Here is a 16,610-nt window from a genome sequence, read left to right as displayed (position 1 = left end):
GAAACCGAAGAGTGTGAGGCTCGATCAAATAGATAGATTGGAAAGTAACACAAATATAGATATGGAAAATGAATCGCCGTACAAATATCCTGAAATTGTTCATATTGGCATAACGCCTGTGCAATCTAACTACACGGGATGTCCAAAGTTTATAAATTTAAAATTTCTCATATTTATATTCAAAATATGAAAACATATTGAACAAATAAGTATGGCCATTATTTCAAAATTTTTATATATATACAATTTTCTTTGTAAAATATGGCCAATTTTTTAAAGAATCATTTAGTATTTAATTTAAGAAATCTATTTCACATTTACAAACAAGAATTTGTTTAGAGAAAAATTATTTTTGGTTTATATGTTTTTGTTATTTGTTTATATATTTTAGTTTATTTTTGTTACTAGCCCTTATATTTAATATGCTATACTACGTCAGTGGCGAATCTAAGATTTTCTTTGAAAAAAGGGGGGGGGGGTCAAATATTACTAAAAAATATGAGTTAACTTTCTAATATCCAGTATTCATAATTTTGAGACAACAGATTTTTAATATATGTTTTGTTTTTTAAATTAGAATTTAAAAAATCAACTATGTATAAAAAATAAAATTACTAATCTTTTTACATTTAATTTGAAGGTTTATAGTTCAGATAACATATTAAATCTCATTTATTAATAAAAAATTAATTAGAATGGGGGAGGGTATAACCCTCCTTAAATACCCCAATGTACTACATTTAATATTTGATATATAGATATCAAAAATTGTGGAAACAGTATTTAAAGCTCAAGCATTTAGTTTCTAATAAAGCGATCATGACTGCTAAAGATAAGAGAAAGTTGGATCAAAAGAAAAAGGAACTGGAAGAGATAAAAGATGCTTTATCTATGTAAGTAATTCATTTATTTTTAATTAAAAAAAATTAATAGAGACCGGAGATAGCCACCAATAGGCCTCTCCTGAGTTTTTATATTTGGTCATTTTACCAGGCTTGTGAATCTAACGTACATTTGTAGTAGAGAACCCGGTTTTTTTAAAAAATTAAGCCCAAACCTGAACTCGGTTTAAATTTTTTTTAAAAACTGAACCCGGTTTTGTTATTTGAACTTGAATTTAAAACGGGTTAAGTGTATTTTATATTAAAAATCATATATAAATAATTTGAAATATAAATTATTTGAGTGATATTTTAGGATTTATTCGGTCAGCATGTACTGATGTTAGATTGTTGGACATACCTATTCATTTTTAACATTGCCATTTGTGATTTGTTTTTAATTTCAAAGATTATTCAGACAAAAATGACAATGAACCCTTATTAAATGTAATTATAAAATTAAATACTATGACACTAATTAGATTCAATTTTTTATAAATTATATTATGAACTTTTTTCAATATTTAAATAATGGCATCAGCCAAATTTGTAACAACAACCAATTTTTTTTAAATGCAATAATTCCGATTTTTTATATATATTAAGAGATTAAATCACCCTGCCACCTCCGTTATTCAGTATATCATACCCTGTAGTACGGAGCCACCTAATTGATTTATAGAAAAAACCTTGTATTGGCTAGATTTGTAACTACCCGATTAGTCAGGCACTCATAGATTAGGCCACAGACGAAAACGATGATTATATAAATATATATATAACTATATGTGACAGTGTCGATCCAAACAAGAAATATAAATTATCGATTCGTTCAACACTGCCTTTTGTAGTAATTAGCAACAACCCAATAACAGTCTATATGAGTTTGTTCATGTAGATGGATTAGAGAAATTGTTGCAACAAAAGGAAAGGCACTAGGAAATACATCTTAACTATTGCTGATAAGATTACAGCATTTACGGATATCAAAAAATTAGCTAATAATAACAATATTATGAATTTTGGGGGATTTATTCATTAACTCAAATCTTATTTTACTTTTCCCTCAACATAAGTTAATTTGTTAATAATATCATATGCAGAGTAGCTGAAAGAGCTTTTCACTTTTAAAGTTTATTCTTTCTCCTCAAAGATCTAAGATGACGGAACAGCTTTTGGAAAATATTATGTTAATAAGATTAAATAAAATTTTTTACGATTTATTATTTTACTGTTTTTATGCCTTGTACTTTATAATTAGGTACCGATACCAATTTTTGGAGGCCGATCCGATATTGCCGGTATTAAATTGATATCGACCGATTACCGATCCGATATCATATCTGATTTTGTATTATGTAAATATATTAATCGTTTTAATTTTTAATACATACATTTAGCGTTGCAAAAACGTTTCATTTGAGTCGATTTTTTAAAAACGGTTAACTCACTAGTTTATCCAGAAAAATATTACGCAAGCCTGAAGATTTTGCTCATAGATGGCACAATGGTTTGGACATCTATTAGCGAAATCTCGAGGTTTAGGAAATTTTTGTTAAAATATTGAGTTAGCCCTCTTTAAGAATCGGCCCAAATGGAGCCATTTTGCATCACTGCCTGCATCTACTCACCTCATACCTTTTAAGGATAATCTATAATTTAACTATACCACAACATAAGTAATTTAAATATATTATAATGATCAGATAGTTTTATATTCATGTCATGAATCTAAAAGTATATAAAATATTTTTATTGATAAATTACTAATTTATATAATAACATTAATATTTTATAATATTGGCCGATAACCGATATTTAAAAACGATGAAATATCGATCTTTTATTTTAATCTTTTTTAAAATATATATTTCCTTTTTTTTGTATATATTGTTATGTTGATATAAATTTAGAATATTATCAATAAAATCATTTGACTTCTTTGAAAAAAACAAAAATTTAAATAATTTATTATCTATAGTGCTTTTAAACGGCTCGATTTGAGCTGATTTTTAAAGACGACTAACTTAATATTTTAGCCAGAAAAATTTGCCTAAGCCTCGAGATTTCGCTAATAGATGTCCAAACCTTTGTGCCACATGAGCAAACTCTTCAGGCTTTCGTAATATTTTTCTGGATAAACTAGTGAGTTAACCGTTTTTAAAAATCGACTCAAATGTTAATTAGCCTATATAATATAAAATTAAAGTTAATTATTTTAATACTCCCCAAAAAAGCCGTTTAGTTTCTAACCTGGAACATTGTTGCGACTCAGGACATGATTTACTGTTTAAGTTAAAACAAAAAGCCTCAAAATTCTGTGTAATGGTTTAATATATTGTCAATGATTTTCCTAAAAAATGAGTTTTCTAATGCAAACCCGAACTTGAAGCTGAATTCGAGTTAAGGTAGAGCTTCCAAACCCGTACCAAACCGACCTCTTGTTTTTTGGATTAAACCGAAGCCGGGCTAAAATTTTAACGGGTTCACAAGCCTACATTTTAAGATCTAGACTAAGTTTCATTTTAAAAAATCTGTAGCCAGGTCAGGCTTGCAGGTCTCTAAAAAAATATAATATTTTGAAATTTCATTTAATAATCGATTTATGAAAACAATTTTGATAAGTAATGTTCGGAAATATCAGACAATTGCCATCGATAGCCAAGGTTACTACACAACTGGAATAAAAACGGATGTTGTACAGTATTCCATGATATTACCTAGTAATAATTACATTATTAAAAAATTGATATGAAATAATATATACTTTTAGTAAAATTGAACGCTATATAATTTTAAAAAACTAAATGTCTGTAATAGGGTGTAAACTTTAAAAAAATATTCAATTATAAAAGTGGGTTAATTACTAGCCGAGGAAATTTTGATTTAGGGAATATTCGAATACTTGTTTATTTTAAAATGTCTACCTGGTAAAAATCGGCATAGATTAGAGACTTAGCAGAAGACAGTACACACAAAATCCTATTCCAGATTATTATATCATTTTATATCCTAGAATTATTAGCAATGAAAAGGATTCTAGGGATCCAGAGTAGAAGTCTGCAATGCACGGGGTGTTAACCCGTCCGCCTATACAATGAATGAGTGTGGGAGGGCGGGTTAAAAATTTAAACATTGGACGGGTTTAAAAATTTTCAAACAATGAGTATGTAGATGAGTGAATTTGAAATATTTTCCTAGCGAATAAACATAAGGGCTTTTATTTATTAAAAATTATTTTTTATTTATAATATTGCTTATTTTATTTGTTTGGGCTATCCTAAATATATTAAAAAATACCTCATTTATAAATTTTTGCAAATTAATAATATTATGACATGTCATGTCCGAAATCTTCCATTATTTTTTTTAAAAATAAAAGAAAACAAAAAAAAAGAAAAACAACCAAAAAACCAAGAAAAAATAAAATAAACGAGAAATATAATACGAAAAATAACAATGCTAGCAAATACTTTAATATTACTTACTAGTTTTTTTCAAAAAAATTACACAAATTTATAAATTTTAAGCAAAATTTATTTATTTATATTATTTTAAAAAAATAATAAATTTATAAAGGACGAAAAATTATATAGAACACTATTTTATTTTTACATTTAAATATAGCTTATGTTATTTTTTTCTGGAAATTAATAAATTTATTTATATTTGTGATATTTAGGACATAGCATTAAGTAAAAATATATTAAAATAAAATAAATAAGGAACCAAACCAACCAATCAAATAATTTCAAAACATTGGGCGGGCTTAAAGAAATTTTTTAAACAAATGAACTTTGAATCTGACCAAATCGGACTTGAGTTCAGACGGAAATGCACGACTCAAATATTTAGGGAAAGGCTTGTATTTATAATTTAGACTAATGATGGAATGTGACAAAAATTATTATAAATTTTTTAAAATTAAGTTAAAAGGTAAGTGGTGTGTTAGCGTAAGAAATATGAATTCAAGCGACATAAGTGGAACGTTCTACCTCCGATACCAAATTTCATTTTGTAAGTTTTGATATATTCAGAAATGAGATCTCTTTGATTCTTTAACTGATTATTTTGAATATAATGATATGGCTCATTAGAATAAGGTTTAAGGCTGCCACTATCATACCTTTCATTGCTATTAAGCCGAAGACGGAAATGATTGAATAAGGATTAGAAAATAAACTGCTGAGTCCTTTTTAAAATGATCGAATACAAATTATAGGATTGGATTTCAATAAGTAATATCTATTTAGTACGATGTTTTATTTTTTTAAATTTATTTTACATTTCACAAAAATGAGTATGAATTATTTATATTTAAAAAGTATTGACCTTTCATTTGCGATATCACAAATCCCTTTTGGTCCTTCAAAATACCATCGAATATAAATTCAAGGACCCTTCACTACTGCAAGTATATTGTTATAGCTAAATTGACATAAAGTTGAACGCACAAATAATTAAATTGTAATTTATATATTTTATCAAAAAGAAAGCAATGACCCACCCATCGTTTAAACCCAATTATGGAAGCAATCCAGATCATTGCCGCAACACTTTATCGAATTGTGGACTGAGAAATCCCATTTATGGCGATAAGGCTCACAAAATTTTGGCTTCTCGAAAAAGAGGTGTTAAAGCATAATTTATCTTAATCTCCAATTTAAAATTATTACTTTTAATTTCACAATTTTTTTTTTCTATTTTAACATATTAAAGAGGTCAAAATTGCCTTCCATAAAATATAGGGCTTGACAGGATTGTAAACTTTATTATATATGTCGTCGGTCTAGAATTGGAGTGCTCCATTTGCGCAAATGTTTAAAATGAGAAAATCAACATTAAACTTTAAAATCAAATATAGGAAAAACTTATTGATCATAATAATTTCAGAGATAATTTATCATATTGTTAATTAATTATTGCCTAAAAAATATTTGCTCAAAAAATTTTAATATAAAATATATTTAATAAAATCAAAATGCATGTGAATCAAATATAACACTTTATGATTTTTTGATGTTCAAAATGTTCCATTTACATTTTTTTATTAGAAATAAATAAATATATTCAAAATAATAATTTCAAATTTATTCATGTAATAATTATCTTTAACAGGAATTCATGATAATTCATCACATTTTTGAGATTATAAATCATAAGGTATTTTATAATTGAGACTTCCCTCAAAGTACTCCTTTGAAGAATCTTTTTTGCCTGTAATGTGAAATAGACTCTTGGAATGGTGTTTATATGATCAATGATGAAATCTTTATCTCCATCATAAATAACATTTTTAGTATTTTTACCTTATCTAGAGAGATAAATCAGTTCCAGTATTTTGGTATTAATTTTTAAAGAAATAACTAATATGTTTATTACTTATGAAATTATCTGCAAACTCTAAACATTCTCCACTTCAAAAAATATAAGTATGAAGAGTTTTAATTTAAAGAATCTTTTACCCTTCCCTTACATGGAGTCCTAATAATAAATTTGCTATAGAAAAATCCTTTAGCTTCTTCGGCTAAGCTCCAAAAAGCCTCATGAATAATTTTACTCTGATCTGCATTTACTTTTTTATGACATTGAAATATACATTTATTAGAATGATCATTCTGAACCATCCTTGCTCTTTTAAAATCACCTTTAATATTGATATAGGCCTCACCACATTTTCTTAGTCTTTTTCTTTCATTTGCTAGATTGAAGGGCTAGGTAAAGTAAAAATAATAATTTTTATGTATATTTAATGAGCAAATAATTAATAATTTATTTAAATTATGAGCAAGTAGATTAATAAAAAATTGTGATAAATTTTAAAAACAATTATTTAATCAATTTAATTTTATGTAATTTTTATTTAAATTATGAGCAAGTCAATTATTAAAAAATTGTGATAAATTTCATTATGATTAATTTCAAATTCATTTTATGTAACTATATTTAAAGATAAAATATCATACGATTCAATATGGAAAGCAAAAAATTAAAAAAAAGGATACAACACGTGATTAAATAAGATAATAGGATAGGCCATGTATATGAAACAAAAATTACATCGTTATATGCAAATAGCGCAAAATTGACAGAGCTAGAACTTTGGCAAAAATTAATATTTTTTAATCTATTTTTTATTTTTATATATATTGGGAATAAATAAGTTATTATCCACTTCTAACTCAAAAATTTTGAAAATGTCGAGTGGAGCACTCCAATTCTAGACCAATGATATATAGAGGTGGCATGAAGCATTTCTTCACCTATGTCGTTAAATCAGTGACCACTACACTTTGTGAGCGATAGAAGCAGAATACCCCCCTAAAATGTAGAACCCCCCCCCCCCCCTCAAAACATGGCTAATTATTTTTTGACACCCATAAATTTCAAAAATAATTTTTATTGCATCAATCTTTAATATATAATATAAATAAAATGTAAAAACAATATATACTTTAAAAATATTATTTTTAAATTAATATTTAGACAAATTAGGGGAAGAAAAAGTGAAAGAATTTATAATTTCATCAATATTTAATTGTTTAAATAAATTTTTTCCCATTGATAAAATGGTTAAATTATTAAGAAATGGATCTTTCATGGTACTATGAAGTCTTAATTTAATTTTACTCATGACCAGGGTTGCCAGGTCAAAATTTTCGGGCTGGCCGTTGGCCGGGATTGTGAATTGGTTTAGTTATCCCCCTATTAGTTTCTATAATTACTTTATATAAATATTAACAAAGTCGGTAAAGTTTTATCAATTCAAAATAGGTAACACATTTGAAAGTGATTAAATATGAATGATGTTGATTTATTATTGGATAAAAATTAAACATATGATTTAGGTAAGGATAGAAAGAAATTTACAAACTAGACATGTTTTTGAATAAATTTTTAAAATTTATTTTAAAAATATAAAAATAATCAATTACTGTTTCTTAAAATTATTATTTATATATTAAAAACGTTAAAATGCTATAAAAAACATTGTGCTGGAGAAATTCAAAAATTGCGGTAGATTTTTACGGTAGGTTTCCTATTGCGGAAGTGAGATGTCTGCGTGTAAATTAAAAAATTGCGGGAGTCTTCCCCTGATGGGGTGAGACCTGGCAACCTTGCTCATGACCCTTTCGATAGTACATGTTAGTAGGAATGATTAATAAATATTTTTATAAAATTGTTAAAAAGCAGAAAATTTTTAAAGTAGATGATAAGGTAAAATAAACGAATAGTTTTTCCAGTCTGAATCATAAGTCTCAGAATTATCATCATCGCTAAATGATATATTAGTAAAAATATTTTAATTTAATAAATTTACAATTCTCATAATCTAACAAATCTTTAGATTCTTTAGTCTCCAGGTCACGTGCAATAATTACATCCCCCATTTTAGCCATCTTATAAATATTTCGAAATTTCAATTCTTCAAAAATTTGACTTGAATTTAAATGGTAAAATTTACAGATATCCTCGATATCATTTTTAACGATTGACTTTTCCGCCATTCCCTTTGGTGTAAAAAATGATGTTCTATTTAAAAATTTCATCGATTCATCATTAAATCTTTCATTAAACTGCATAATAATCAAATCAAGAGCAGCATAAAAAACACTGGTTTTAAAGTAAAATAAATATTATATTTAATGATGAAAGTATATATATACCTCTCCTTTTTGGATTGTAATGTTTGAAGTCTAGAACTTTCAAAATCAAACTTGTGCTTGAAAAAACATCCAATAATTAAGTGTTATTATCTATTAGGATTAAAAAATAATAAAAGGCAATAATTATTTCTCAAATTAATCAGGCAATCTTTTTCCAATTGAATTTGATTTATTAAACCCTATATCCTTCTAAATGCTTGCAATTTTGTACAAACCAAGCTTGTTTTATCAACAATATTTTATTTCAAACACAAAGTGATAAAATAATAAAAGAAAATTTATTTCTAAAGACTATAACACTACCCATAGTGGAAGTGGCAGGATCTTCAGAATCCTTTAAATTTGTCAAAACAACTAGGAATTCGAGGGGTAGATTCATGGACCCAAGTTTGGATACTATATTCTTTTTAATATCGGGACCAGTTGTATTTCCCGTACAATATATGCCTATAGTTTAACAACGCTATTGCTTCTGATTTCGAAACATCATATGTGTCATCAACTATAATTGAAAAGTATTTGTTAAATTCAATCTTTTTTTGAATTTTTTATAACCATATTTTTCATGGTTTCAATGAAAATACTTGGTTATGGATGGTAAAACAATAAAAAAATTTTAAAAAAAATCAATAAAAATACCCCATTCAAGAAGCAGTTGCTTCGTACCCCTCTTCCCCCCCCCGTTGTAGGAGCCACTGCATTAAATGACATTTAAATTATTCAAATAATACAGGTTATTATTATTTTTAATTTATCCAAAGAAAATTGAAATTAATTTTATAAAACTAATAAATGCAAAAATATTACCCAGGTATTATTACGCTCAACAAAATAATGAAACTAAAAGGCGATTTTTCTAGTGGTTCATCTCATCCCAAAACGGCAAACTATTTATCCGAACATGATATCTTTGGTCAGTTTAAAATGATTATTTATTTTCTTTATAAGAAAAACGTAAATCTTATTTCATAGTTTGTGAACTAATTTGCTTATAATAAATTAGGTGGCGTCTTAATTGGAGCTTATTAGCTTTTCAATATTAATTTATACGCTTCTGGAAATTACTTAAATTCTCTTGTTTAAAGTTTTTATTTAACCCATTAGTCTCCGGGGTCATGTGTAAAAATGTACTCGGCATGCCTATAATATTCTTTTTTTGGCAAAACATTTTTATAATAAACTGATAATGCTTTACTTCATGAGCAACCTATACTTTATATGGTTTTAATTTACAAATAAATAGATAAATCTTCTCTAAATAAATGTTACAATCAAATAATTAATCACAACGAGAGGCTAGAATTTTTTGGAGACGCCATCATAGAATTCTTAACCAGCGTGCACCTATTTTTCATGTTTCCTCATATCGAAGAGGGAGGATTAGCCGTTTACAGGGCATCTTTGGTACAAAACAGCCATCTAGCCATTCTTGCTAAGGTTTTTGCCTTTTATTTTCGTTTAATTTATTCGCTTATATGTTCAAAGTTTTGAACCTGGACTAAAAAATCTACACTATATTTATAGAAGGCGATTCCGGTTCCTGATTTTTTTTCGGTGTTTTAAATTTGACTCAATACCGAGGGTTCTGCTTAAAATAACTAAATAAACGCCGTAAATGAATCACACAAAATTTATAACAATATGGTCTAGATTTTTTGATCACTCGACCTAGGCCCGTATTAAAAAAAATTTTTAGGCCCGGCCCAGTCCTTATTTAATAATAAAAATAGTTCCCAACCCCATAGTAGGTTTGACAAAAATTTTCCCAAGTCCATATTCAATAATTTAATCTATTGTATATGAAAATAAACAATATTTAAGTGTATTTAAGCAATCATTTTATTACAATACTGAAAATTATTATTGTTTGAAGAATTTCAATATTTTTTAAATTAGCAAATATTTTAAATAAGTTAAATTTAAATAAAAAATTTGTACAAGTCCATTAATAAAATTTAAAATCCCAGGCCCGCTAGAAAATATAATATCCGGTCTATAACGGCCCATTGGGCCGCAGGCCTGCCCGGTCTCGTGAAATCAAAAATCCAAACCGAACCTTTAAACGGGTATTAACGGTTATTTTTGTTGAACCGACCCTGAATCGTTAAATCATTTTCTACCTGAACCGAATTGTTAAATCATTTCTACTTATGAACCGCTAAAAAATCCTGTGAACCTGTTTGAACCTCATGATTTTATGCTTATAAAATAATGTAAAAGTTATTACTAGTATATTAAGAAAATTGGGATTTATATCAGAATTGTTTTATAAATTATTATCATTCAATATTTTTTATAAATACTTATATTGATATTTTACACCATTTTTAAATAATTTCCATTTTTTGATAAATTAAATCATGTAAATTATTTACATATATAAATGATCATACAAATGTTTTGTTTTAGATTGTGAAATACAATCATAGACATATTACATGTGATATAACAATCATAGACATAAATGATCATACAAATGTTTTGTTACAGTTTGTGATATACAATCATAGACATATATAGTAACTTTTTGCTAGAGGAGGGGTGGGGCTATTAGGTTTATTTTTTCCCCATAAATTTTATTGAAGATCTTTAAGATCACCTATTTTAGGCATTTGGCTATATTACATTTTTTTAAATAATAGTTTTGATTTCTCACCTTTTTTTTAATTATAAAAATGCCTTTATTCTAAAAAATTTGAATGTTAGTCATTATTTAATAATAAATTATTAACTTTTGCTTGTGTTTATTTCAAAATATCGTTTATAGTGATATTAATATACACCCCCCTCGATTTATATTAATATTTACGGGAAAAGGCAAATTTCCGAGGGGTGGGGACTTCCTAACATCGCCTATGAATACAATTATGAAAACCCATTATGGTGCAAATCTTGAGCATCACATCAAAAGAAATCTTCCTGTAAAAACCAAAAGAAATAAAAAAGATTATGATGCCGTCATGTCAATATACTCTTGAAGAAGTCTTTAAAGAACACATGGTCATAACAAAATCTATTAGATATTTTTTAGTTAATTTTCCTAAAGAACATCGTCTAAATAAAGAATTGAATATCATACTATTGGCAAAATTAGACTAATTGATATTTCAAATTATATAAATTCTCTGATGTTATATTGGCAGTGGTGGCTACTCGCGTTAGCGTAGAGAAATTTTTTTGCAACAATAAAATTTATACAGAGATGTAATTTGACTAAGGTAAAAAATAGTTTAATTGTACCTTATACTATTTTTTAAGTAAATTATGTTCAATATTGAAGTTTGTTTATTTGTTATAATTTATGAAAATGTGTAGTAATTAATAATAAAATAAACGTGTATATTTTTAATAATGAAAAAAATTGTTTCTCTATATATAATTCTAATGTAAGTTTGTATATAAATAGTTAAATTGAGTTTTAGAGGACCAAACCTGAACCTCGAACCGTTATTTATATCTGAACCTAACCAATATTCGTTTCGGTTTGGACCACTGCTTGAAATGCTAATAAAAATTACGATTCCCATCAATTTTAAGATAGATTCTGGTTACGGTTCCAAACTATATGATATATCTGTTACCTTTATTTTTCTCCTTTATCAAATAGAAAAAAAATATATAAGTACCATAAATTTTTTAAAAATTAATTATACTCTTACTGTACTATTATGTTTTTTTATATTTATCTAACGATATAATATAGAAATTGGAATTAGACAAATATATGCTCTATGTTCACGGTCCCGATTTATGCCATCAATCTGACTTGAACCATGCAATGTCCAACGCATTCGAAGCGCTTTTAGGTATTTTCATTATTATTATATAGAGCTGACCAGATGCTCATCCTGCCTCGTCTTTTTTAAGATCTGACCTATCTCAATACTCTACTTGAGACGAGACGCATTCAAAGATGCCATACTTGTGATGAGACCGTCCCATCCTAACTTTTTTTGTCATACTTATTATTAAATAAATATGAGAAATTTTATTGTTATTGATAATGATAATATATTCTTAGAATTTTTTTTTTATTTTAAATTTATCATTATTTTATAGCACATATAATGTATATATAAATTTTGGTATGATAAAATGTGTTGTAAAATTAAGATTTTTCTGTAAAGCTTCTCATCGTATCGTATGTGTATTTATTGTATAAGATCTAGAGATAGACCATATTTGGACCACCTAAGATCATAATAGCTTGCATATTTTACTTGAGTGTCGATTATGCTTTTTACTAATCAAGTTTTCAACTTTATAAAAACTTCTCTCTTATGCCACAGAGTTGCTTGCTGTAAAAGATAATCTCTGCCATTTATGGATATTAGTATATCTTTTTTCTACTTTAATATTTTACTCATTCTCAGAGTATAATATATCCTCCTCCATTTTAAAGTGCTTAAAGTTATTTTTAAAAATTATGACTAAATGATATCAATTTTTCAAAGACCAACAAAATTTTTACGATTTTCAATTTTTTAAATATTTGTTATAAATCTAAAAACTCATTTCATCTTTTTTGAAAGACAAAAACGGGGCTACTTTTAAGACCTTATATTGGACGGGACACGTCTCATCCTAAACGAAGACTCGTCCCCTCATTTTGGTCTGTGGTAGACATTTAATATTAACACGATATTTTTGTTGTATTGAAAACTTTGCAAATTAATGTAAGATTTTAAGAATAAAAAAATAATCGCTTATTAATAATAGACCACTATATTTCATTAGATATAATATTATATTCAAAACTTCATTTTATTTATATTTATAATCATAACCATTGGTATTCAAATTTATAATAGTATTATACTATATTCAAATTCATGTTAATACAATCATTTTATTTTTATTATTATTAAGAGTCAAATAAAAGATAAGTCAAAAACATAAGTTGGTATTTTTTTTACTAAGCACGCAACTTAATATATAAAGCATTTTTTTTAAGTCACTGATTTTTATGCAGCTATGCTACTCGTCGTTATTATATTTTATTTTTTAACAAAATATAAAGCCAATTTTTTTAAAATTAATTAAATAAGGTGCTATATTTCTGGATGGGTCATTGAGCATAGTAGATGACTTTTTATCAAAATGCTTATTTGGAGATGAACCCAAATTATATGAAGTTTGGACCAATTTATCTAAACATCCATTACAAGTAACCAAACTATTATTGAATTGCTTTTTTTACCAGTTTATAATTTTTCAATGCAAGAAAACATTTTTTTAAATAAAGAATTGTTTATTAAATAAAATTCGATTTACATAAAGATGAATTAAAATTTTAGTTATAATATATTTTGTCTGCCAAAATAAGATTAGTTGCTCTTTTAATTATTTTTAGAGATCTACAGATGTACTTATTTACAGTCCTGTCCAGGATGTTGAACCGTTAAGCATAACAGTTCAGTTCCATCCGGTTATTTGAATTATATCGGTCCGTTTCGGTTCATTCATATCGGTTATTTTCGTTCATCCAGATTTTATACATTTTGTTTTTTAAATTAATCCCTATAAAATTAAGAGAATAAGTCGAATTTCTTGATTTTATTATAAAATAAGAATTAATATAATGAATTATATACTATTAAAATAAACAAAAATATTACAAATTGTGCTGATTTCGAAATTAAAATAACTTTTATTATCCGGTTTGTATTTATAATGATTTAATTTTCTTCTTTTGAAATTACTTTTTAACGGTTCAGTTATTGTTATAGCTCAGAAAATTATAAAGGTTCAGGTTGGTTAGGCACCTTGGTCCTGAACATAACTTTTTAATATTTTCCAAACCAGATTTCAAAAAATTGATTTTAAGAGACCGAATCTTCAAAAGTCTCTAATTTTATTTTTACGTGATAGGATAATTTTTTAATATTTTGAATGGATTAGATATGATATTATCAATTTTTTTTTAGGAAGATGAACCTTGGGGCGATCGGCATTGGATCCCTAAAGTAGATTTATTGGAAAAATTAACGGGGTTAGAAAAGGAGATAGGTCTTGAGTTTAAGCATATTCGTTTGCTTGCCAGAGCTTTCACATTAAGAAACACCGGTTTCAATAATTTGACTTTGTAAGTTTTTTATATTTATTTTATCATATTATAGAATTTTACCTTGTCTTGTAAGGTATCATTTTAAACTAGTAGTTAATTTTGAAATGATACATAAAATTAAAACTATTTGTATTGTTTAAACATTTTTTCCCTATATTATATTAATATTGGTTTTATCAATATAACTTTGAGAATAATTTTTTTACATCAAAACTCTTGATTATGTTTTGAAAATAAACATCACAATTTTCAAAAAGGATGTAACTTGGTTGATTGTCTTGTCCTTAATCATTAGAAAAGTTTTCAAAGTCAGAATTATTTCCTCTTTCTATTCTTTAATTCTTTGATTTAATTAAATAAATCATTGATATGAATTTATTTCCGTAGATACGAAAATATCGGTATCACAAATGCTAAACTGATATAAGTGTAGACAATGGCTTAGTCAGGATTTATTAAAGAGGGAAGTAGAAATTTTTGATTTTCCCAACTTATTTTTATTTTATTTTTTTATATGCTTATCTCCATTAAAGTTAGCTGAACATTTTTAAGCACTATTTATAAAATCTATTCCAAGGTTTCATACTATTAATGCTTATGAGTGTTTTAATTAGTATAGTAGCCAGTATCTGAAAATTTTATCAATTTTTTGTGCTTTTACTGTATCAGTTTGGCAAACAATATAAAGAATAAAATGTTATTAGAAGAACTAAATATTTTCCGTTTAATGGTTTACCCAAGTTGGCCAGTTTTCCCTATGATTTTTCTTATCCCTTTTACGGTCCTGAGCATCAATACTTGTAAGATTCATTTTTATCATATATCCGCCGCTATCACATTACCACGTCATCTTGGACCTTCCTCTAGGTCTTGACTTGATCCTCCTTTTTCCAGATCCAGTAATTTTTTGTCTTAGGATCCTCATGTCCAAACCATCTTAGTCTATTTCTTCGCATTACCACACCAATCATTTCTATAATCAATCTTTCTCGCAATTCTTTGCTAATTTCTCTCTCTCAGAGATACCCTACACACATACAACTAATAATCCTCATCTCTGTTCTTTCTAATTTGGCTTCGTGAGTCGCTTTCATTGTCTATGTTTCATCTCCATAAACTAAACAACTCCTCACACAGCTTACGTAAACTTTCCCCTTTAACTTCAGAGAGATTTTTTCCATGCTTGTCTGACCCTTGCAATAACGGCAGAATCTCACCATCTGCTTTTAGCATATCACCCCAATAACAAAACATATCCACTTTCCCTAGGGTTAACTCATTGCCAATATCCAGACCACCATTTTTCTACGCTATCATTTACCCTATATATGCACGTTCTACAAATAAACGTCATTCTTGCTAACATCAAACTACCTTTTTTCCTGTTACATCTATTATGCACCCATTTCTGGCATCTGATGCATTGAATTTAATTTCTAGCAACTCCTTTCCCACATACACCACAAGGCCACTTACTGGATTCCTCCATCTTTAGATTTTCCCCACCAATAATCACCGTTGTCTGTGCTGCATTCATTTTCAGGCCCCTTGATTCTGTAGCCATCTTCCATTGACTAATTATATCCCTCAATTCTCCCTCACTGTTTGCCATTAATACAAGGTCATCTGCATATAATAGCTCCCAGGGAAGTCCTTCACGCATATCTCTAGCCGCCACATCTATTACTAAGATAAATAATAAAGGACTCATCCTTCATAAAGTCCTATCTTCACTTCAAAGCTTTCACTATCTCCATCATCCATCCTTACAGCAGTTGCCCACATACATTGCCATCACTGCCATAACCAACCATTCTTCCATGCCTGTTTTTCTCAAGGCACATCTAGTAGCCTCGCCCGGCACTCTGTCAAATGCTTTCTCCAAATCAACAAACGCATATTACAGTTTCTTTTCCTTCGCAAGATACTTCTATATTTGTCTCACAAAATTGCATCTGTCGTGCCTTTCCCTGATGTAAAACCAAACTGCATTTC

General features: G+C 27.3%; 1 protein-coding gene and 1 long non-coding RNA gene across 3 annotated transcripts in view; one reads left to right on the top strand and one right to left on the bottom strand.

Annotated features, from left to right (window-relative positions):
• LOC135924699 (uncharacterized) overlaps positions 1 to 16,610 on the bottom strand; it is a 47,259-nt gene that overhangs the window by 6,617 nt on the left and 24,032 nt on the right. The gene's annotated exons all lie outside the window — the stretch shown is intronic.
• Positions 1 to 16,610, top strand: part of LOC135924697 (ribonuclease 3-like) — a 49,415-nt gene that overhangs the window by 9,936 nt on the left and 22,869 nt on the right. For both annotated transcript variants that reach the window (XM_065459792.1, XM_065459793.1), the window contains exons 9-18: positions 2 to 147; positions 759 to 893; positions 3,507 to 3,604; positions 5,207 to 5,295; positions 5,374 to 5,512; positions 9,360 to 9,461; positions 9,792 to 9,985; positions 12,252 to 12,354; positions 13,597 to 13,715; positions 14,476 to 14,633. In XM_065459792.1, the coding sequence (XP_065315864.1) occupies positions 2 to 147; positions 759 to 893; positions 3,507 to 3,604; positions 5,207 to 5,295; positions 5,374 to 5,512; positions 9,360 to 9,461; positions 9,792 to 9,985; positions 12,252 to 12,354; positions 13,597 to 13,715; positions 14,476 to 14,633 (1,283 nt within the window). The remainder of the gene's footprint in view (position 1; positions 148 to 758; positions 894 to 3,506; positions 3,605 to 5,206; positions 5,296 to 5,373; positions 5,513 to 9,359; positions 9,462 to 9,791; positions 9,986 to 12,251; positions 12,355 to 13,596; positions 13,716 to 14,475; positions 14,634 to 16,610) is intronic.

Source organism: Gordionus sp. m RMFG-2023, chromosome 2 (genome assembly GCF_954871325.1).
Source record: "Gordionus sp. m RMFG-2023 chromosome 2, tfGorSpeb1-WG-v2, whole genome shotgun sequence".
Lineage (NCBI taxonomy): Eukaryota > Metazoa > Nematomorpha > Gordioida > Chordodea > Parachordodidae > Gordionus > Gordionus sp. m RMFG-2023.
Note: the sequence above shows the minus strand (reverse complement) of the source record. Positions and strands in the feature narration are given on the sequence as shown.